Source organism: Neopsephotus bourkii, unplaced genomic scaffold, assembly GCF_033783945.1.
Source record: "Neopsephotus bourkii isolate Nb327-2 ecotype Australia unplaced genomic scaffold, CSIRO-AGI_Nbou_v1 NB_753, whole genome shotgun sequence".
In the NCBI taxonomy this organism is placed as follows: Eukaryota; Metazoa; Chordata; class Aves; order Psittaciformes; family Psittacidae; genus Neopsephotus; species Neopsephotus bourkii.
The window spans coordinates 3,119,313-3,144,355 of NW_026901251.1; the positions used below are offsets into that span (position 1 = coordinate 3,119,313).

Here is a 25,043-nt window from a genome sequence, read left to right on the forward strand (position 1 = left end):
AGGAGTGTATGACAGTTTTTCCTTAACAAAATACACTTTAAAACATTTCAGGCTGTGTATCAATATTTACATGTGCATATATACATATAGTGCCAAACAGTGCAGTACTGTCTTTGGTTTTTACCACATAAAGTACATGGAAACAAAAGCAATCTTAAGTGTTGCAGACATAGGGGGGCTTTACCTTGCCTTGTCAGAGCTAAGGAAAGCTGCCATTATATGGCACTACATAGGTCACTTGAGCTCTGGTACTGGAGCCAGCAGAACCTCACACATCAGACTGCATTTCTGTCCTTTTACCTGTGAGATCACAGACAGAATTCAAGTCACTTAGTTAACTGCACCTGGAAATCAGATCCTACACATGTCTAAGGGCCATAAACTTTGATAGCAAAGCCACCAGGTGAATGTCTAGCTCTAAAGCTAACATAAGTTTTGGCTATTTCTCATACCTTCTTAATAGGCCAAAAGAACCAGTGAAAAACTATACAATGCAAATGCTTACTTGTCATATCAGCCTAGAGCAAAGTAATGGAATTTTTACATCGAGGTACCAAAAAATTTGCATTCTCAGCTTTTTTACTACTTGCTCTCTTTAAATCCCTGTGCTAATACGCAAGTACTGATTGCTTAAGGTACATTGATAACCCAAGGTTGTGACATCCAGGAAAGCAACTGGGGATGTACAGGCTTTGCTGGCCTGTGCTTCTCATGAAGGAGCAGTTTCTTAGCAGCTGTAGCTCAGAAGGAGCTTCCCTGGCCCACAAGGTAATAGATGGCAAAATACAATGAGAAACTGATGCCCCTTAGGGGTGACTTCAGCAGATACAGAATCAGAGAGTAGTCAGGGTTGCAAGGAACCGTAAGTTCATCTAGTTCTAACCCCCTGCTATAGGAATGGATACCTCACACTAGACCATGCCACCCAAGGTTCTGTCCAACCTGGCCTTGAACATGGCTGCAGATGGAACATTTATCATTTCTTTGGGCAGCCTGTTCCAGTGCCTCACCACCCTCACAGTAAAGAACTTCCTTACACACTAAACAACAGTTCAGAAACTTAGCTTGTGCTTTGCACACTGCTGTCCATCACTAGATTTTAGACTTCTATTCTCCCCCAATTATGCAGCTGTGGTTATGTGTTATTGTTACACTAACTGAGTACTGGAAAACAATTACAAAAATAGCAAACAAAGGGGAAAACAAATTATTTCCCCCATCTTTCCACTTCAAAAGCATTGCTGCCAATCTTGCATAACAGCAGAAGACTTCCTTACTAACTTCCTGGTCATAAACCTTATTTATACAAATTACTGCAAGTGAGTCTGTGTCACTCTGAAAGCGCCAGTAAATTCAGGTATCAAGAAAACGCCTGAGGCAAGACACATGTGGACACAAGAGTGCCGGACACAGACGCCCCTGCAAGGGTCTAAGCTAGGAGCGAGTGTACTGCACCGTGCTGTACTTGGTGACCCTGGAAGACTTGCTCAGTGTGGTGCTGGCAGGGGGCCCTTCTACCTTTAAGCCCCCCTGGTTAAGCGAGGAGTCTGTGATCAAGATGTGGTCTTGCCTTTCTGGGCCGGCACCTGCTGCCTGTTCAGCTCTGCTCTGCATCCCCGAGGCTGTTACCACCCTTTCATTCACCACTACGCTGCGGCCCCCTTCCCCAGCAGGGAATGTGAGCGAGCCCTGCTCTGCAGCAGGCACGAGCACCCTCTCCCGCTCCCTCACCACAACATACTTTGAGTCAGGGAGATCCTGAACTGTCAGGGCTCCTGGCCCAGCACCCTCGGATTTCACCATCCTCTCTGTAACCACCACGTTACTTTCATGTGGCAAATCGGGGATTTCCACCATACCCTTCAAGCTTGACGCAGGTGCCAGCACTCTCTCTGTCACCACTATGTTCTCCTTAAACTGAGGGTCTAGAAAGACAGCGGTCGAGCGGGCAGGAGCCCCTGCAGAATAGGACATTTCTGTCACGGTGAAATTGGTCTCAGAGTGGGCTGTGGGAAAGGGCTGGGCATCATGTTGCTCAGAGTGGGATGCAAAGGTTGTTTCCGTGACCACCTCCTTGGACAGGGTGTCTTCTCCTGCATGCACTGGTGGGGCAGGCTGCAAGCGGCTGCCTGAAGCAAAGGCTTGTTCCAAGCTGGAAGCATTCTGCTGATCTAAGAACTGTGACTTTGAGTCATTAAGACTGAAACCTGACTCATTCCTGGAGCTACTGTCTTTCATGTTGATGTGTCTGCCTATGCATATTTCTGCTAGAGTCTTAAATTTGTCTCCTAAATCATCAAGGAAGTGGTCATCAAGATCGCCCTCAATAAAGCTGCAGCAGCCGATGGAGCCATGAGGGGAGCCTGACTCTCCCTGGGAATAAACCAGGAGACAGTCATTTGCAGCTTGGGTTTCATCTTCATCTGCAAAAGAGACAGCTTTCTACAGACAGAAAACAAAAATAAGCAGAAGTTCATTAATGTCAGCTCAAGACTTAATACATTTGAAGATCAGGAATGCTTGGTCAAAGAGATTACAAAAAAAAGGAAATTTGACTGAACTCGCAGAAACCATCAACCAAGTAAAGGCAGTACCTAAAAGTGCTTTTTGCTTTTCTGAAGTTAGTCTGAACTTGACAGTACATTTGATAAGAAGAAATATCTGAGATTAAATGGAAAACTTATGGTACTCTCACCATCTGCTGTTGCTCTTACTAGGAACTGTGCCATTTGTGATACTGCTCCACCTTCACAAAGAGATTGCTTTTATTTCGGTTCAGTGAGTGAACTTCACCTCTAACTAGGTGTTTGTGGGAGAGTGCCAAAACCATGCCCAAGAGTATCTTAACATTTAAGCGCACATATAATGAGTACATGCTGACATGTTATCACCTGCCATGGCCCTTTTCAATAGCATAACCTGCTAGGATCACACCCAAGGAGCTCAAAAGCAAACAAACCACAAAGTTAAATGGCTCGATAAGTATGGGAACATAAATTTTTAGGCTCTATGCAGGCCACTCTGGAATAATGAGGGATTACAGATTCACACTATAGTTCTCCCAGGGCCAGCTGAGCCTGACAGCAGCATTCGCAATGGAGCTGCTGCCAGCGCTAGTCCAAGTATCTGTGTACATGCTTGCACAGCTCTAGTTTCAGGAATGAAGACAGACAAATCCCCTGGGCCTGCTGAACCAGCTCTACCTAATACGGTTGCTGGCTTGTGCTGAGAACCACTTTTCTGCCACATCTGAAGTTTTAGAGTGCACATTAGCTCAGGCATCTGTATAATGTGGTATATACCTAGACCAAACTGACACTGCATGTTTCTCCGCATTCGATCCCAGAAGAAGACACATTACCCAAGATGCTCCTACAAAGATCAGCACACATCTGAAACTACCTGTCTGGGTTTCCCTCTGAGAATCACAATCTGAGATATTTTAGTCTCCCAGAAGTTTTAAAGACTGCGGTGGTATGACCTTTACTAAGCTCTGCTGCAGGACTTCAGCAGGCAGCTATGCTTAAAGCATGCCTTGGTATCAGGAAACACAAAGAGCGGAAGGAAAGTGGAACTGCTACTGTAGCACCTGTTCACCCAGAACACCAGTACCTAGAGCACTCAGGAGATATACAGGTGCCTTCAGCTCAAATCCTTCCTTGGCCTGAGGTGGTGATTCAAACCTACCTACTTCCCTGCAGAACCCCATCATAAGCCAGCTATAGGGTGTGAAGATGTTTTTGTTTGTACAGATGATGGACAATCTGTATGCTCCCTCGCATACGGAAATGAAACTTTCACTATAAGGAGCTCACTGGCAGAGACTAATGATGTGGTTATGCAAACAGGAATAGCTGTAGTGAGTACAAATAGCCTACTGGTCAATGGTTAGGTCACCAAAAAAAACAGAAGAAAGGGGACTGCAGCATGTGCCTCATATGCTTCTGATGAATGGCCCTTCACACAGGCTGTTGGGCAGAGACAAGTCCATCACCACTTACTTCATCAGCTGCTTTGAAAACGCAGACCCACCCTCTCCTGTATGACATCTATGGCTTATGTTTCAAAAACCTGCCTCATGGTGAAGTTTGTAGCTGTGACTCATCATGAGTCACAGATGCCTCCCAACAGGTCTGTTTAACACACCTAAATCCCTGAGATTTAGATCATGTAGTCTCTCTCATGGCTTCTTCCTGGGCAAGGGGCTGCTTGGTCATTGCTGAATACTCTGGATCCCGTTCCCAAGTACCTCCCACAGGAAGCTGTGAGAGACCTTGGAAGAACCCAGTGCTACAAGACTGAGCATTATCATGCTCCAAGTCCCATGTGTCAGCCTAATCTAAAAATCCTTAATGCCCCCAACTCCACATGCACACAGTATTGGCCACTGTATCAGGACTGCTATATACACATACCTACTCATCTGTGTTTGTAATCACATGAACAGCGTTTCACAATGGTTAAGTGTAAATATCAAAATACTGTTATTTTGGGGTCATATGCTTACGTCATTGAAGTAGTCTCTTAAAAATTCTTCTTTCATGGCTCCTGTTGCTCCCACTGCGATTCCTCCTCCAGCCACCACTGTCTTGCCTTCTACACCTGCCATGCCTTCAGCCCCTCCAGCTGCCATGGCTCCATACTCAGCACCAGAAAGGAGATGTCTTTGCTCTTCCCATCTTTCCTTGGTAATAGTGTTGCAGTGCTCTCTTACATGAGAGGCAGAGCTGCCTCCTCCTGCTGCACTTCCCTCTCCACTCATTCCTGCTGCTGCTGTTGCTGCTGTTACTGCTCCGCTGGTTGCTCCTCTGGAGTTCCCCAGTCCAGTGGGTGGGATGAAGCTTAGCACTGGCTACATGAATAACACAAATTAGAATGTGACATGAAAGCTGCGCTGCCTAGTGAGCACATGGAACTCACCAAACCAGCAGCGGGGCTGGGTGGAACCTGGGAGGATGCGGTTTTATGACTTGTTTGAATTCACGTCTAATACATGTTGCTGCAAAGAGTAAAAGGCTTCCTGAACCAGGGTGCAGCTTCCACAACTGTGTTCCCAAGGAGGATTATGGAAGTATTTCTATAGAACATTGTTTTCTTGAAAGGGTTGGGAATGAAAGCAGGGAAAAAAACTCTGAACGCTTAAAAGCAGCTTGCAAAATTCCAGGGAGCTCACCTTTTCCAAGGAGATTCTGCCCAGCTTACCTCAGACACAAACTGGGGGAATATGAGCTGCCTGCTGCCTCTATGGTGCTGCCAGGCCCTTTCTTCTTTTCTAGAAGTTTGGCTTCCCTGTTAATTGTCTTTAACAAGAATTTGGTGTGAGCACTGGCCCCAGGTTTTTTACCTTCTGTTTCTTTGTTATTGTGCAGAAGCATGCCAGTGTCATGCCCTTTTTTTGAAAACAGGATTTTGTAGCATAAAAACAAAGGGAAAACTTCTCTCGGGGTTCCCTGTTCCCTCTACTGACCTGCACTTTTTTTCTGCCTTTTTTTTTCTTTATAATTAAGAATTTCCTCTGTTTAAGAAGGCAAATACATAGGGAAATAATTTAAAATGCAGCCCAAAACTTTAGACTGCTGCTTTACCATGCTCCCAGAGGAGTGCAGAACATTCCAGGCTTCCAAATACAAATGCTTCACTCTTTACAGCATCGATGCTTTTCCCACACTCTTATCTTCTATTAAGACACCAACAAGATTTGCTCGGTTGCTTTCCCTTTACTATTTAAAAGCTACGGTTGTTTTTTTTCTGAAGCTGCTGGCGGAATTCACTTTCCACCCACCCTTCACTGAGGCTCACAGGGTTAATGTTAATTAATGCTCATGTGTGGTTAATATCTGCTGTACAGCTCTGAAACAGCAGCCTGTTACGTGAAAGAGGCGCTAGGAGCTGAACCGAACACTTGGATAGAAATCAAAGAGAAATGCTATTAGGGATACATGCCTTCTCCTCGGGAGCTGCTCCTTCACTGTTCCACTGACGCAACATTGCCTCACTGTAGTCTGGAATTGCAGCAAATCCCTTTGCTCCTGAGCCACAGGGACACAGGAGCAGTAACAGTGGAACAACTATGGGGAAACAGAAGTTTGCCATTAACTATGTGATTACAGGGTCAAAGCATACTAATAGCCAGTACCAAAGTTTGGCCAGCTCCCATACCTAAATGTAATGAGCTAGTGATCAGTATGAGGGCAGATAAAGACTGAAGACAGGTTCTCAGATATTCAAGGTATTTCCTAGAAACATAGGTCAGGCTGGTTTCCTAAAGGGTAAACTGACGATTAACCTGTTAGGGCCTAAATCCTGCAGATGATCACACATGCACACAGCTACACTTCTATAGACAATCTCATATAACAAGCCCTAAATATCACTGTACAACCTCAGTACTTCTAACTCCTCCTGTTCTTTTACTGCTAGATAACGACATGGTGTCACGTAAATTCCACCTCAGCATTCCTATGACATGTCTGGAGTGTTGCCTGGGAAACTCAAAACAATCCAGTTTCAAGAGCAGAGCGTATTTGTGTGGCATGAACTTTGTTCTGCCACAGCCATACTGCTACCAGTACAAGCAATGAATTATTGTCATTTTAAATATATCATTGGTATACATGGCCATACCCTCACTACAAGAATTCTTCTCTTACTTTCAAGCTTCTGTTTTGCCTCAAAGAGCAATGTCACATGCTGCCCAGAGCAAGGCACCAGACCGGGGTCTGCAGTGAGTGAGAGTGGAGAGAGTGCTGCGGTTTGAGTGGGAAGAGATAGGCTTCACATGGAGATGTGTGGGAACACTGACAGGACTCCTTACTGCTTCCCCAACTGTTATTTACAGCGCCATAGACAAACATTAAAGTTGTACATATTAATTTTAAAATGCTCAGCTTGTAATCCTTTGAGTGCGAAATGCTGATGCTACCAAAATCAGTTGGGGCTCTGCCATGACTTCACACAGACTAGGAGTTTACACAGAGTAGATATCAAGATGATGAAACCTAGGGGCTGGACAGTTTCTTTCCTGATGCCTTGCAGACCATATTTACAGCGCTTACGAGATAATATGAAAGGATTACTTACGCAGCAAAAGTAAAAATGCCAAGATGATCAGTGCAACTGCTCCTGGTCCCAGACCCACTGACTGAGCGCCAATAAACTTCTCTCTGCATACGCCGTCATCCGCACATTTACAAACAGTCAGCTGCAGAGACTGTGTTTGAGCACAGCTCAACCCTTGGTAATCCTTTATTAGGATGGGAACTTTAGTTCTGCCCAGCTTCAGGTTTTGTGGTACCAGCTGTATGCTGGTGCCTGAGGCAGAAGGGGGGGGTTAAAGAAAAAAAGACAAGAAATGAGTGGAGAAAAAGTTGATTCCTGTAAACTAAGGGAAATAAAACCTCCACAGCCTCCCAACAAGCCCCCTCTAGGTAAATCCAGCTAATGCAATGGAATTAAGTTTGATCAGCTGCTGCTACAGCATATGTGCTCTTATCAACTAATTCATGCTGGCAACAAAGCAGCCGTCCTCACTTACAGTCTCACAAAATTGTGAAGAGTTTCACACCACCAGAGTATTTATCATGGAAGACAGCCTAATTGCCTACATATGTCATGTCATCTGGATAGGCAGAGGCTGTATCCACAAAAACACAGCTTCACTCTTCAGATTAATCTGCTGAGGCCACAGCCAGAGACCAGGGAGCCAACATACTACCTGCTCCTGTGGCCATGTCATGTCAAGGACACAACTAAGCAAGAGATGTCCACATGAATGAAAATAATAATCAAAAGTTAGAGCAACTGCAGCCAGTAACATAACCCTATCGCCGAGCTTAGTTTTAACAAAAAGCACCCTCAGTCACTGCATGCTTTTTGTGGAATGGCTTGATCCCAGCACTACTCATGAAATCCTGGTTACCACATAGTGGTCAAGCTAGGCAAAGATGGTCCAACTGAGGGAAGGCAACAGGCTCCAGAAGACACGACTGTACTTTTACAGCCATTAGAAAGAAGGAAGCAGAACATCAAGTTATGTGTCTTCATGTCTGACTCTATATATAGGGTTCTTTGGTCTGGATCAGCCAAACTGTCATTTTGACTGAAATTAACAAATTACAGCAGTAGGACTCTAAAGAACTAAAAGTAATTGAAAATATATTTGCTTACCATTGCTGAATCCAATTATCCAGTTATTTGCTGTCCCTTCTGGCTCATCAATGACAGTAAAGCTGAAGGGATCACTGTTTGGGTAACCATCCAAATCATTAGCTGTAACATCAATTGATTTTGCATCTGAACACACAGTTTGCACAGGGTTCACAATAACTGGGCAGTTATCATTCTCATCTTTAACTTGAATAACGACTGTGCCGGTGACCGTTTTCTTGGGAAGATCTAAGATTTTAAAATATGAAAAATTTATATTGATTTGAAAAGTCGAAAAACTTCAACTTAAAATGAAACAACCTTAGTATTTTCCGAAACACAAACACTGCTTAAGTAAGTTGAAAGAGCTCTCCCTGGAACTTATGTATTTCATTACTAATATTAATAAACATATTGACAAAGTTTTTCTGAAGGCAAGTGGGTTTACTATTTTAACTTAAAAGAAAGTATTTCCTGTGTATGGGTACCCAGTAACAAGCAGGGAATTCTGATTACATACACAAGAAGCTTGGGAAATCCTTACTTAGCATTCAAGAAAAGTCAGGACTTTGAATTCTGCTCGTTAGTACATAGAGATGCTGGTAACTTCCACCTTGACAAGGGATGTTCCTATCAGACTTGGTCTCTGCAAAACTTGTAAAAGTTCACCTCCATCTACTCAAAGAAGAGAAACAGGCACCTTGGGAGCCCATTTCAAGGTTCATTCTGCTTCAGTGAGTTGCCCATGTCTCTCCTCCAAATACAGAGCACTAGGCACCTAACTTTTAGGCAATTAAAGATAGGGAGGTTACACACACTACAATTGTAGAAAGACAAACTAGGTTTTTTTGCTTGTACAAACAGATTATCATGAAAACAAAACCCTCTCAACTTACCAGTAGTTACACCCAACATGGTGATAGTGTAGGTACCATTCACTACATGAGGCGATTCATAATCAAGTTCTTTAGCAAGTCGGATTTCACCTGTCACTGAGTCTATTGTGATCCAGTTTGCTATATCTCTTCCCTTCATGTATCTGATTAAAATCACATATAAAGATGTACACATTTATAATGAGAATAACAACCATCACTGTGAAAAGCAGCTTCACAGTATGCTTACTATTTGTTTATAGCAGAGACCAAATCCCTAGGTTTGAGGTCTGATGCTCCTGCCACTGAAATTGGTTTCAACTATAAACCTAAGGTTATAAACCTATCCTAAATGTTGAAACCTGCTTTTCTCTCTAGAGCCAGGATTTAGGTGTGGAGGCGTTATAAAAAGTAGACTCAAGGAGTAAGACTAGAGCAGGGGAAGGGACCTGCACTGCTGGTCATCATCCTCTTCCCCTTCCTCCCTGCTCCCAGCAAAAGCTGAGCAGCAGCTGTCTGTGAGAGACTGCATTACAGTCATGGGGGAGAGGCGACCAGTGCTGGGTATAAACCTCCGCTGGTGTGCATCACTTGTAAAAGCCATGGTGGTGGTTTAACTACCATAGTTGAAGAGCTATGATTCAAAATCTAAGCACACACACACACAGACTGATCAACTTTACACCCTTTCTGTCTGATTGATAGATGCTTCTGCTTATTTCTTCCTAATGTTTCTGCAGACAATGAAATCAGATGAGTAAATCTACTCTCAAAAGTAGACAGGCGCAGCAAACAGCATGCAAGCACAGATAACTTCAGCCCAAACACTCATGTCCCACCATATGCAAGAAAAAAAGTAGGTTTTTCACATCAGCTATTTTCTGCATAACTGAATACTGAAGATGACAATAATATTGTTCTAGATATGAATTACATGTAATAGAAAACAACTGCCCTGGAGACATTGAAAGCCAGGCTGGATGTGGTTTTAGCTGAAGATGTCCCTGCTCATTACATGGGGGGTTGGACTAGGTGACATTTGAAGGTCCCTTCCAACCCAAACAATTCTATGATTCTATGACTGCCTTTGAAATTATCACAGTTCAATATACAAGTTCTTACAGTACGATATGTTTTCTGACACACTTAGTTATGATGGTTATAAAAAGATTCTTACATAATTTGCTTGCTTGGTTTTCCAGTGTCCTCATCATAGGCTTGATACTGTCCAATAACCTGTTTTATCTGTAGTTTCTCACTTGCTTCAATAATTTTTGTGCCACCAGGGAATACAGGGCCTTCCCGCACATTAATCACATTGATCTTGATTGGAATTGTTTGTGCTTTATAACTGTGTTTAATTGATTTGTGGAATTCTGCTTTGTTTGTAACAACAATGCCCAAGTTCAGGCTCTGCATGGTTTCATAATCCAGCTCCTAAAGCAGTAAGAAAATAAAAAAACAACACGCTCTAAATCTGACAGAATGTGATATCTAGACAACATTCATACATTTAATATATAAATAATGCTATTTAAATAATACTGATGGCTAACATGCTACTCTTAATGCTTCAAACTACTATTGTAGGAAGATTACTCTTGTTTTTAATGGATAGCACCATAGGTATGTCTTTATATTTTTTTAATTTAAACTAATTTAAGGAAGGTGTGATGAGTCTTACCCATATATTCTGTCTTTACTTCCAGTGCTCCATATTACCCGTCTTTTCCAATTTAAAATTTTTGGGATGTTTTTCCTTGTTGTTTTATTCTGTGGGTTGTTTATTTTTGGTTTTTAACCAATTAATTTACTTAATAATGCTTAGCAATTTTTTTTTTTACAATTACCAGGTTTCAGATAACTGAACAGAGTGAAAAAAAAAGGGCACTGTGCTTCAATGCTTGTGGACTAAAGAGGAGTGAAATTCATAAAATGGAAATTTTGATGTATAGAAAATATTTTCATAATTTCAATTTATGGAAATCCATAGAATAATCTGTAGCCCATGACTCACAGTACAGGTATTGCCTGCAACATTATCTGTGGCCATTGGAAATACAGAAGTTGAAACTGAGATCATCAAGGAGAGAAAATAACATAGGAAAGTTTACAGCATAATCGTTAGCACTGTTGCCCAAACAACACAGAAAGTTTGGGGACTTCTGCCCCACTAGATGTATTTATTTAAGATCACACACAATGTTGGAATCATTATTTTGCACACAATTACTCAATACACCAACACAGAACATGCCAAAGGAGAAGTGTCTACCGTGTAAATTTACAGTTTACATACTGACTGAATATAAATAATTTGTATGTCAACTTAAAGGGAATAAATGGTTCTAATAGTTAAAGATGACTCTCTAAAGAATATACTAACCTTCACAACAGTCAAAACTCCTTCATTTGTTTGGGTATCTGTTACTATACGAAAAAAACCACCTTCATTCCCAGAAACAAATGAAAAGTTTGCCAGCCAGTTACCAGAAAACTCTTCATCTTTGTCAAATACTTTTATTCGCAGAATTTCCACATTTGCTCTGTTTTCCTCAATGCTTCCTTCAAACTGCAAATGAAAAACACTCTACTTTAAGATGTCATTATTTACCTCATTTCACCAGTGCAAGAAAGTTTGCACAGCCTTGTATTAAGCAATGGGATACTGGCAAGTATAGCAACATGCCAAATACTATGACAAATCTACTTACTGCGCTACTTTCAACCACAGGCACGTTGTCATTGACATCCAAAATCTTGATTTCTAAAGAACATGTTGCAGCATTCCCACCTACTTCACCACCACGATCTTTTGCTTCCACCACCAATGAATAGCTACTTTGTGTCTGCCACAATAAGAAAACAAGTTTAAACCAGGCAAAAAAAAATTTCCTTAGCTGTATTATCACTATTACATTTTTATAATCCCTCTCATGCTCAATTATAACTCCTCTCTAACCAGCAGTAAATCTAAAGCTCAACTACCTTGACAGGCTCTGCTGAGGCTTTGAAAAGGATTTGGGACTACTGTGTATTCCCCAAATGCAAGACTGTACTTGGGTGGCAAATGAAAGAAATTCAGGGACAGGATCAATGATACCTGCAGTCAGGGCTACAGGCAGAGACGTTGTCCTCAGCTTCAGAGCTAACGTCCAGATCACCATCTGCTGGCCAGTCAAAATTCATGCAAGCTCAGACGAAGTTGCTCGTAATATGTGGCTTTCTATGCTGTCTCACAGCAGTGACCATCCTAATTATTTGTACCTCAATTTGCATAGTAGGCTACAAAAACTCTAGATGCAATCAGCAGTTTTGTGGATAGTGATCTGGACTGTCTTTGCCAAGAGCTCTCCAGCAAGAAGAAACAACCCCTTGCTTCATGTAACTGCTGCCCTGGCTGTACGGGAGACAGAAAGCAATGGCCATTGGGGCTGGCAATATGCTAGGGAGGTGACAGAGGGAATACAACCTTCATTCCATCACACACACCACTCCCCTATTCCTGAAAAACACAAATCGGCCAGACAAGGCTTTAATCCAAGGGAGATGAAAGAAGGCAAGAGGGCCAGTCCTTCACTTCAGCAAGCAGGGCTGAAGGTGGCAACAGAGGCACCTGAAGACTGCTATTAGCAGATTAAAAATGTAAGGGTTTTTTTACCTCTCTGTCAAGGTTTATTTTTGCTACTCGAACCACGCCAGTATCCTTATCCATACTGAATGCAGCACTAGGGCTTTGGGAAACAATCCTGAAAGCAATTTTGGAATTTAGGTTATTTGGCTCATCTGCATCTGTGGCATTTATCCTTAGTACAATTGTACCTGGAAAAAAAAACAAACAAAATACAGTACTTGTTTATACTGCCATGCACTGTGAAGTATTTTTATTTTCAAGATGTCCAATTACAACATTGTCAAGATGCACTGCATGATTTTCTGATGCTCTTGCCTTTATTTATTTAATGAATAGAGATGAAGAAGCGTTCCTAAAATCCAAACAGTACATATGTTAAAAGTATACCCTTCTAAGCAAACAAAAGGATTGTATCCACACATCTGTAACTCACAGAATTCAGTTCATGAGATCTAAACAACAGGCTGGATTCTCTCCAAAATTCTGACAGAAAACTGCAGATATACAGAGAAGAAAATGGTTTTGAACAAGTGGCTACATTTCCCTCACACACTGTTCGAAGGGAGCATTACTGACTCCTCCACCTGAGTGTTATTAAAACAATTGCTCTGTATTGATGCCTTCCAGTAACTTCATTCAAAATACACAGTGGCTCCACAATGCAGTCCTTTGGGAAAGGGCGTACCTTAGTGTCCAGTGCTCAAGTTTGAACAGTAGCTGGAATTCAGATAAAGGGCAATTACTTTATGGCTGCTACTGACTTGAAGAATGCTTAGGGAACTCAATACCTCAGCCAAATGTATGGGCAAGAATGTTTTTTTTTTTTTTTCAGATTACCATGTCACCGTGTCCGTTTCAATGTCAGGTATTTATTAAATTGGTTTATTCCGGTTTTTCTTGTCTCCTGGGCAGAAATCTGTTGCTCTTATATCTACTGACATCAACAGGAAAACAGCCACTCATTCTTTGAAGGTTAGGTCACAGCCATATTCACTTAACAGTGAAGTACCTCTCCATACAAAAGACAAAGCAGGGCTTTCCAGGAGCATGTCAGAGTAGAGTCCCTCTCAAATGAGCTGCAATTGCTATGCCACAGGGTAGATTGCATTTCTCATGAAACTGCTGCTGAAGGACTCTGGTTCCTGAATTTGCATCAACTTTTGATATCAAACCAAAGACATCATATGAGGAAATCTTCTCTGTTGCCTTTATGTGGATGGTTTCTCCCAGTCACACCACGCAGCTTAGCCCTGAATAAAGCTTGCATTCACACATGGATAACCTGGCCTATGCAAGCAAGAGAATATATCCTTGTCACTGCAGATGGGCTGCTGAAAAGAGCATATTCAACTTGTATGTGTTGGAAAAAGTTGAATGAAAAAAATAATTCTTAAAATGTTGTTACCTGTTTCACTTAATTCTTCAACTGAACCAACAAAAACTTCATGGGAAAACACCGGAAAATTGTCATTTATATCCACAATTTTAATTGGGAGGTCTATCGGCTCTTCTAGTTTTGCTCCGGTTTTATCCAGTGCGTGACCTCTGAGCTGAAATAATACAGACAGAAACAATAAGCAAATCCAGTAGGTGACTGTGCTATATATAGACATGTGTGAAATAAATATATATAAATCTAAGCATTATATAAGCATACATAATATGTTTATAAATGTCAACATATGTAGAGACAAATATCCAGGAACACTAAAACTAAATGAAACAAACACGTCCAAACAAAACAAAAATGGATAATACACCTACAAGGAAAAAAAGTTACTACTCAACTTACAAGGAGCATTGGAGTCTTTTCTCTGTCAACCCTTCCTGTTATGTTCAGGTCTCCAGTCTTTCCATTAATAACAAATAATCCGTAAGGGGGTTCTGTTACTCCTTGACCAGATATAGTGTAAGTTACCACTACCCCTGTATCTTCAAGATCAGAATGTATCTAGCAGGAATATAACAGATTAAATAGCATAAGTCAATAAAACCACATTTAAAAATTCAAAGAAAATACTGTTGCTATTTTTGTAAAGAACAAACAATAATAAGCATTAAACACATTTCCCTGCACATCTTTGAACGTGAAGATGTTGAGATGAATGCAGGAAGAGCTGCATGTTCTATTTGAGGATCTGCTGCAGGGAGATGAGGAACATGATAGTGCAGCAGCTGGAAACCATGGAGTGGAGAGGTTTGTGGAACAAGAAAAATGGAACTGCTTGTACAAAGAGAGTGGGATAGGGTGCAAGTGCAAGGAAAGGCTGGAAAACCACCGTGACAAGATGAAAAATCTGAAGTCAGGGAAAAAGAAGGAAACTGACCAAGCAGCTGGGAGCAAACAAAATGTGGAGAAAGACTAAGGGGGAAAAAAAAAAAAAAGAGTCTTGAATAATAAGTTGAGCAAGAGAAACTGAAGTTATTTGAGCAAAACCTGAAAATAATATATAACAACTTTTAAAGGCAGGTTGGACCTAAGCTAGTGAGTGTGCCCAGGATTGGAGGAAGTGATGGTGTAGAGCACGAAAGGTGAGACCTGGAGAGGAACAGGTAGAAGAGGCTGCATTGACTAGAGATTATACCCTTCCTCTCCTCTGCTGTCAGCAAGTACCTGAAACATTTGGAAAAGGAGGTGTACATTGTACCAACATCACGATCAAGGGGCAGCCCAAGCAGAGGGTAACAGCCTGCTTACCACCAGCAGTTACTTTATATGCTGAAGGTGTGGTACTTTCTAACAGGTGAGGTGAAATCAGCTTCCAACACTAGTGCTGAAGCAAATGCATATCACTCTTGCACAAAGGATAACACATTGGTTATATTTACCTCTGTTTCCTAAAAAAACTAGGCATACATAATCATGCTCCATTCTGCCCAATCACTACCAGAAGTTTTGGGACCCATTTGCCAAGTTCAACTATTGGGGTGATGGAGTAAAATAACTCAAAGATATTGCATTCCCCAAAGTCTGATAAAACCTGGTAATTAGGAAAGGATAAGAGACTGAGCCAAATAGGGCTGCAAGAGTAATTCATTTGCTGAAGGAAGGAAACCGAAGGAAATGTGCCAATCTTCAACTGACATTCAACAGAGCTTTAAAATTAAATAAACATTTGTGCATATATTTATGGAAGCCACACCCTTATTTTACTTTTTTTTTGTCTCTATTTTTATGTGTATTATGCATCTATTTATTTTATGGGCTTACTCTAGCAATTGGATTCTTATAGGAATTGTCTTCCTCTTCCCGTATGAAAGCCGGAGGGACTGTCCATTCTCGTTTCTGTCTGACTAGGCTGTTGTGATGAGACAACATGCCACTCCTGCCATTTTGATTATAAACCTGTGAAGAAACAAGGTTGAATGTCAGCATTACACTTAGCCATTTCAGGTGAATGCTTTATTGCTGCTGTAGCCTAGACTTCTGAATAGCTTTTTCTCTTTCAATAGCTAGTAACTTCAAAATCATGGAGCAGCATTAGCCTTCTGAGCCACAATATAAGAGCTATACACTCCTCGAGTTGTTTGAATAGGAAAACTATATTAGTCTTTTCATCAAGACTGGGTTTACCATCCCACCAATACTGCTTCTTACTCAATCTTCTCTCCAAAACAGAACATATGAAATACCCACTCAACCCATCCACTGTCTGCTTTCTGCTTTCCTCGCTCAACTACTCCTCATTCTTACATTGTATTACAACCTTCATCCTTCTGTCCAGCTTAGTTGCTGCTGTGCCTGTTGACTTCCACATTAACATCTGGAAATGTTTCCGCTTAACATCTTCCATAAAACAGTAGATGATTTACACAGAGTTAAAAAAGAGATATCTGCAAACTTTATGTTAGGGGAAGTTTCTCAAAGTTGAAGACCACCCAGTTTGATGGATGTAGGAATCTATTCACTTACATTTCGCCTTTAATTTCATTATTTATTACACAGCTTTCATTGTTTCAGAAAATGGTAAAACTCAATATATTTATCAACTGAAGTTACACCTTTGACACTTTGCTCAGAGAACCATTTTTCAGGCACTGATAAAGAAAAGCAGTTTTCCATGATTTCCTACCTTCACGTAGAGTCCATTTCCGTAATTCAAACAGACCTGCAATGGAAGTTATGATAATCATTATTAATTCTATGTCACTTTAGCAATATTAAAACTTACCTGACGTGATCTTCCTCATAAGAAAAGCAAAGCCATAAGGAAAGGGGCACCTGACCAATACACATTTTTATTATTTACCCATAATAGCTTCCAAAAATTCATCCATAATCATTCACATTAAAAACATACACTGTAATTATATAATTAAAGTTTTGCCCTTTTTTTTTTCCCCAGGAGGAAAAAGTTAATAAGCAATTAATAGCAGGACACACAATAAGTAACTAATATTTGTTTTTTCAATAAATTCAGACTTTATAATAATTTTTAAACAACCAGTTTTTAGTGCTGAATAGTGCTTCACTATTCCAGAACGTCAGGAATTTTTCACTGATTGAGTTAAGCACTGGTTGCCAGCAAGACTCTGAAGAAGCTACCTCTTCTGGGCGAACTCTGGATTAGACACGCTGTGGTGGGCTACCAACTCCACCAAAGAACAAAACTTGTTAAATAATGTTTAAAAGCAAGGACTGATTAAACCATCTGCTGACATATACATGACAGAAGCAGCTCTCTACTTTGCCCCTTGCTGAAAGGATAAATGGCATACATACATCCCTTACTTAAAGATGGGCATCTAGCAAGCAAATCATGCTTGCTCTGACAAAAATCTTACATACCAGCATTCAGTATTGGCACTGTCAATCTCTTAGTGCACCAGGATAGCTCAGGACAGCTATGCATGCCCTTAAACACCCCAGCTAGGTGCCCTATCCTGGCTGGAAGGAACTGAAGCCTCGGTTAAAGTACCAGAGACGCTGTGTTTACCTCCTCTCTCCAAGAGCCAAATATTGTGCAAGTAACAAACCTGAGGGCAAAACTTACAGTGCAAAACCAAGCCCTGGGAAACAATAACATCAAAAATTAGGTTATTACAACACTTGAAACCAACAAATAAAACTTGAGCTTTGTATAGGTACAGAATACAGTTATCCTTCTTCAAAACTATCACATCTACCTACATTTCACTACTTCACTGGTTCTTTTTTAATACTAATGCCTACGGCAAAGCAAGCTCAGAAAAGGTGAATTCCTACTGAAAAGTCAGGGATTATTTCTGTATATTTTCTTTAACTGGTTTCTGGACTGTTGACTAAGCTCTCTCCCTATACATCCCTCTGACTCAGCCTTGATTGCTGAATTGATGATGGCTTCTTTTTTTCTCCTGAGATGTTATCTCTTTCCCACACAAAGCAGCAATGCAGTGGACAGGGTTGAGCAATGTAGCAGGCTGTTCTGACTTGTGCAATACAACTCTTTTCCAAACGGTTATTTTCCCAATATGCATATTCTGAAGACAAAAATCAGCAAGCCCTAAGTCCCTCACAGATACACACTGTGAGGGCTGCAGGATCTTACACCTTAGACCAAGTTGTTTTCATGAATATTTGTAGTCTTATTTGGTTTTATTACTTGTAATAAATTTAAAAAACTTATTTCTATGATTAATGAGATTGTACCAGCAAGAGTGACAGGAGAATTTTTTTTCCTAGGAAAGGTTTTCCAACAGAAGCTGCATCTCTTTCAGAAGGTGGATAGTTGGCAAGATGTTATTGTGACCATCCTTTCTTGCTTGTTCTTACTGATAAACTGAAGGGAAAAGTGTTTCTGACTCAATAGCAAATGGAAACAAGAGGCACAAAGTGCGAATTTTCCTTGTATTGGGAACCTGAGAACCGCAGTATAATCAAAAGTATCCGGAGTTCAGGAATAAGCAGGTCTTCCACTGAGATGCATATGAAGCATGGAAAATCCCATTAGTCATTATAAACAGAAAGTTTTTCATTAAGGTAACTAAAAGTAAAAATCAGTTTGTCTGCTTAGTAGCAAAGCAACTGCAAACCATTGTTTTATTGCTAAAACAGTAAAAGATACTTTTGTACTTTTTTCATCTATAGTCCACAGGTAATTTCATAAGGGACTTCTAAGGTATCTACAAAAGGTTTTTAAGAATGGCAATTTTATTTGAGATGCATAAATACATGTGGAACAAAGATATAAAGGAACCATGCATTTATACTGAAAATTTGTAAAGGTTCCAAAAATTAAAAAGGGGAAAAGCACTTTTCAATGACATTTTCTTCAAAGAAAAGTGAAAAGTCACATATCCAACAGGTGTTGAATTCTGAATTTTCCCTTTTTTTAATATCCTAGAGCTGCCTTCTACTAACTGGCTTAATAAGAAAGCCCTGTCATCTGATGTGGATCATAGCCTTGGCACAAAAATTAGGCATCTGTTGATGACATCCACTGATGACACAGAACTGAGAGGGCATTGTCAGAAGTGTCTGACTGGGTGGTTACAGAATACAAGGTGGAAAACCTAAGGCCTGAAGTAATAAAAATGGAATGAGACACTACAGGAAAGCAACAGGAGTAGGCAAGAGAGAGAAGAAGGGAGTGACAGCCACATATATCAACGTTGCTCTTGCCCAAATCCATGTCCATGTATAGCCAGGACGTGACTAAAGGACAAACTCTGAACACACAGCTTAGTTTTATACTTTAAAGATAACGACTGAGTAACCAAGAAGGTATGTGTCTGTATTTGCTACACTACGTAAAGCACAGTGTATGACATCCCTGCCCACGGCATGGGAGTTGGAACTAGATGATCTTAAGGCCCTTTCCAACCCTTACCATTCTATGATTCTATGAACAGTAAGTCCCAGAAACTTGGTCATTCACATATGCTGTGCCAGGAGATTTGGATCTCACACCTCCTCTGAGTCAGTTTAGTGTTGAAGACAATGGGCAAGTGAAGATCTTTCACACTTAGAGGAGAAAGGCTGAAGGGCCAATCCAAGGTTATCAACTAGATCATCTTCTGGCCCTGAGGCAGGTGAACTACACCTAAGTGCTTCCTGACAACTGTTTATAACCTGTTCTTAAAACAGAGGGATGGAGGCCCCACAGCCTCACTAGCTAACCTAAGGCAGTGCCTAGATTGTCTTACAGATGGAAAGTGTTTTTCAATTTTTACCCTCATTTTATTATCCTACTTTTTAGCTCCTTACAATTTGATCATATTGCTGTTTGGATGAGACCCAATTTCAGATTAAGACATACCAATCTGCATGTCTAAATGAATGCTAAGTGCCTAAACTGCTGTTACAATTAACAGAAATACAGCCAATGCAGACAAACAGCAGTCCAACTTGCCCCAAAGCCAGCCCACATCTATTTCTCTCTAGGCTCCACTGATTGTAGCTACGTCTAGTTTGTAAACCAAACACAAGAGGATTTGTAGAGCAAAGCAGTTGCTGCTGAGAACGCCATACTACATGACCCATGTTTTGCGATATTTACCTCAGATTAGAATTAGCTTGGTCCCACAGACCAAACACCCACGAGCAGGCGGATGCAACTCTCAGCAGTTTCACCCAGGAGGGATCAGATTCACACACTGAAGATTTGCTTCGAAAGCACAATCTGATCCAACCACACAGGTGCATTCTGCATCCACTGCACCTTCATTTACCATAAAAGAAATTAAAACACCTGTGCTGCAATATCTTAGCCTCAAACCACACTTCCCTCTTTGCTACATTAATAATGCCCTCATTGAACAGTGTAGTTCCCTTTTCTTCACAATTACTGTTCATATATATGAAAACTTACCATGCATCTTACTCATTTTCTTTTCTCAGTACCCACTTCATTAATCTCACTTTGGGAATCATAAAACGGGATTACCCAAATTTAGATCCCATTTTTTGCCTTCCTCTAGTCTCCCCTGGGTGGATTCACTTTATTCTGAAGTCTGGTGTCCAAAATAATATGCCATTTTAGTTCAACAGGATGAATAAAATACTAGACCTTATGTATTTCTAACCTGACTTCATATCTCACCATAGTGCTGGTTTCCCCTTCCTGCCCCCGCTTTTGGAACACTATTAAGTTGTTGAATCAGTGCATAGATGCTTGTAAATATTTTCCCATGTGTCAACATGTTACTGGTGATAGAAGTGGGGCTGCTTGGAATCATCTCACCTTTGTTCTTTCTAAAACTGAGACTCAGGTTGGCTTCTTTGGTTATTTTTTTTTTTTTTTTATTTAACTTGTTTCTATGAATTTTGAAAGTAAATTGCTACTGGCTCTGACATTACAATAGTGATCTAATGGATTCTGGACTCAATTTCATCATACCCTGTCTGATATTCCAAACATCAAGGAAGTACAATCTAAGAAGGCGTTCAGAGAATTAAAATCAGTTTTATTACTTGCATAGTAAGATTCATAAATCTCCATCAACTGTTCACTGAAACGCAGGAAGTGTTCCAACATTTCCCCTCTAGAAGACGCGACATCCACACCCTTCAGAAATGATCGAGAAGCCTCCCAGTCTGATAATCCTCAATAGCCATGCCCATGGCACTGGGAGCACACCTGGACACACGCCAGGTACAGCCCAACCCTACGGGTGCACTATCGTCCGGCACGCCCAGACACACCTGGAAAAGGGTTGAAAGCAGGGACCTCAGGAAAGCAGTTCTCGATGCTTCTAAGGCAGAAGATGCCTGGGGAAGACGGTACTTCCTGTGACTGGTTTTGTCTTTCAGTAGTTTCTTAAGGTTTTGAAGTTATCAGTGCTATCTTTTCATGTCGTAAGATATAAATGACCCTAATTTGATGCTCTCAAACAAGCAACTGACCTTCTGCCACAAGAATGTCCAGATTAGGGAAAAAAAATACCGAGCAAACCAAAGTCCAGAAGCACCTTTCTCCTGACATCAACCAAGGCAGCTTGATTTGCTCTAACATTCTACCCAACAATGAGGCATTAAAGCACCAAAACGAATTCATTCTTAATATACTCTACCCTGCCCCAGCTTTAGCTGAGACTGAGGGTGATGAGGATTCAGGAAAGCATTTTTTCTCTTCAGGCAAAATCAACAGCATCCTGAGCGAGTGCAAGCCCACCAGAACAGGCAATGGTGTGGCTTCAGGTATTACAGAAAGAATTAGTGGTAAGTTCTGTACAAGTAGCACTTTGCATGTTTGCCACTGGTCTTTTGGGTAAAACAAGGGTAGAACATTTTCCAACCAATTCGTAACTCCCAACGTGCTGCAAAGACCATGGTTAACTGTTGCTGGACAGCTTGTGGCCAATCGCAAGTCTACATCAGTTATGGGTCAGCTGGGACAACAGGTCTCCAGCTAACAACTCTGATTTTGCAGGTATCAAGCTCCAGAAAGCAAGGTCCTGCTGCCAGCCTGACCATGCAATATGCCGCTGCTGAAACCTGCCCAGCTTCCCAGCACAGCCTGTGGCCTGGCCTCCACCCTCACCTTCATCTGAGCCACATTAGCCTGACTTCTGCAGGCATTTTGCCAGCCTGGAAAAGTGAAAACTAAAGAACAACGCCACGGATGTGGAGAGCTCCCTGTAAAGCATCTAGAATCAGACAGAAGCCATCAGTCCAAATCAAACAAACCAGGCGGTTTGCTCTTAGTTTGTTATGAAATGCACCTTGCTTTTAGGAAATGAATGGAAAGCCTGAAGGCTGATGGCTAAAGAGTGAGGACAGGGAAGGACAAAGCCTGCAGTGTCTTGGATTATTAAGAATTTGGTGTAATTTCTCTAAGGCAACAAGGTATTTATTAAATTAAACTTTACGACCCATTTTGCCTTATGGCACTATTTCTTCACTAAGGTAATGCAATCTATTAACACAGATAATATGTTGAGCACGAAGACGGAAACAATACAAACTCCTCACTGCGCTTCCGTTCCTCCTGGTGTCTCGAAAAACCCCACCTATTCCAGACACCGTTCGCACAGGGTTCTTCCACCTTTGCCTGCTTTCGGACACCAAACAACGATCACTTTTCTCTACCTTCCAAAGCAACGGACAAAACCCGTTCCCAGCCCCAAGCAGTCGGCGGCGGGACGGCTGACACCCCCCTACGGGAAGAGCTCTGCCCCGCGGCGCCGGGACCGGGCGGCGCCGGTGCCGCTCCCTGCGCAGCGCCTCCCGTGTGCCCCCGGACTCACCAGCAGCGCCAGCAGCCGCGCCGCCACGGCAGGGTCCCACGACATGGCTGCCGTGTCCTCCACGTCCTGTTCGGGACGGGGTCAGCTCCAGAGGCTCCCCACGAGTGGAAATGGAGGCGGGCGGTCGAGGGGCTAACAAGTAGCTGCGGGTAGGCGGAGTGTACCGAGCAGCGCCGAGCCGGGAGGGGGCAGGTGATGCCTGGCCCGCCCCAGCCCCGCCCGGCTCGACCTGACCGCGGCGGGAGCCCCCCTCCGCCGCCCCGCCGAGCTCCGCCCGCGGTGCCTTCGGGGGTGCTAAGGGCAGCGGCGGTTCTGCCGGAGCAGCCCCGTCGGGCGGTGGCCGCGGTTCCGGCAGGGCTCTCAAAAGTTTGGGGTTTATTTCCCCTCCCCCAGGAAAAGCGAGCTGCAGCGAGTCGGAAGCAGGCAATGCAACTGTGACATCCGACCGATGTAGTAAGGAGTTACTGATGGGGGAGGGGGAGAGAGAATAAAATGGTGAGGTTTTTATCATAACCTTCCCTGTAATCTTTATAATACGCTCCGAGCCATATCCTTCCTATCTCTACTTGGCAGAGATCTTTCCTGGATACACCTGATTAATTGATGCTTACGCTGGCATAACTGATTCTTCATGGTGGTGAAACAATTAAATATACTTCCCATACATCCTCTCTTCTTTGAGGCAGTTACCTGATGAATCTTTATAAGATTACACCCAATTATTGTAAGTCATTCCTGAAGCGGCTGGTTATGACTATGTGTGATACTATTAGGGCTTGGAGAGGGAACCAGCTGTATGGGAATCTTTCCAATTACGTTATTATAGCATCATAGTATGGTTTGGGTTGGAAAGGACCTTAAGATCCTCTTGTTCCAATCCCACTGCCATAGACAGGGATCCCACACACACTAGACCATGTCAGCCAAGGCTTTGTCTAACCTGGCCTTGAACAATTATAGAATCATAGAAACATAGAATGGTTAGGGTTGGAAAGGACCTTAAGATCAAGTTCCAAACCCCCTGCCATGGGCAGGGACACCTCGCTCTAAACCGTATCACCCAAGGCCTCGTCCAACCTGCCCTTGAACACTGCCAGGGATGGAGCATTCACAACCTCCTTGGGCAACCTATTCCACTGCCTCACCACCCTAACAGGAAAGAATTTCCTCCTTATACCCAATCTAAACTTCCCCTGTTTAAGTTTTAACCCATTACCCCTTGTCCTATCACTACAGTCCCTAATGAAGAGTCAATCCCCAGCATCCCTATATGCCCCCTTCAGATACTATGTCCCGTTATTGCATGTTGTAACAGTGTATGATAAATAATGTCACATTCTGGGAGATGTCACTTGCAACAATTGTCATTTACATGGGTGTCACAAAGGGAAAAAGCTTTACTTTACAATTACGTGTATCTATTTGTATTACTGACTTAGAATATCACAATTTACAGAGTTCGCTGATACGCTTGCATAAGTATAGTTTTCTTAGTTTAACTAAAAGCCAGAAATAAAGCTGCAAGCGTACATGACATGCACAGTATTAAGGGTTTCTGTATTCTTTCTTGTTTTCATCACTGAGTCACTGTGCTGGACTGATCACTGTGTAAGTGAACAAAAGCACAATAATACATCCCAAGATCCTCTGAGGATCATCAGGATCTCAAGGACAGGGTTGCAGTTTGGTACAGGTTTAACAGACAATGCTTCTAGTGCAGCTGATGTTCCTAAAAGTACTGTGAAATTTGCTTTTAGTAATTCCTATTTGAGATAAAGGAAGCAGAGCTTGTCTCAAGGAGCCTTTATATTACACTACTTTTAATTTGGTGGTTTGATGATCAGAAGTAGATTCTGATTCTATCTGTATATTACGTTTCCAAGCCTGGTGGTTAAGCATAACTTGAAAGGATTTCTTTACATCAAAAGGCTGTAAGAGAACAACTTTAACTGTCAACTTTCTTTTCAATGTGTACATTGCTTTGTGGAATTCTGAAAGAGTTTTTGGTTGCCTATCCAATGAGATGGTAGTAAATATATATATTTAAAACTATTAACCAATTTTTATTGCTGATATGATAGAGTAAGAATATATTTTATTTTCCTTTGAAAAATCCTTAGCATGATTTCCCTTCAAAGTTACCTAGGTATTTACAGGAGGAATGAGTAGAATAAACTCATCTTCACAGAGCTCAATAGCTGCAAAGAGACAAAAGCTCTTCT

At 41.8% G+C, this 25,043-nt stretch overlaps 1 protein-coding gene across 1 annotated transcript; it reads right to left on the bottom strand.

Annotated features, from left to right (window-relative positions):
• Positions 1 to 681: 681 nt before the first annotated feature.
• On the bottom strand, positions 682 to 16,053 carry DSG2 (desmoglein 2). The gene is made up of 13 exons (XM_061354906.1): positions 15,866 to 16,053; positions 14,447 to 14,605; positions 14,060 to 14,204; positions 12,682 to 12,842; positions 11,735 to 11,869; positions 11,407 to 11,592; positions 10,198 to 10,457; positions 9,042 to 9,184; positions 8,167 to 8,394; positions 7,081 to 7,311; positions 5,940 to 6,068; positions 4,508 to 4,848; positions 682 to 2,442 (listed from the first exon to the last, which is right to left on the bottom strand). Exons 1-13 carry the CDS (start codon positions 16,028 to 16,030, stop codon positions 1,435 to 1,437), a joined length of 3,291 nt encoding a protein of 1,096 aa, XP_061210890.1. The 5' UTR covers positions 16,031 to 16,053; the 3' UTR covers positions 682 to 1,434.
• Positions 16,054 to 25,043: the final 8,990 nt, after the last annotated feature.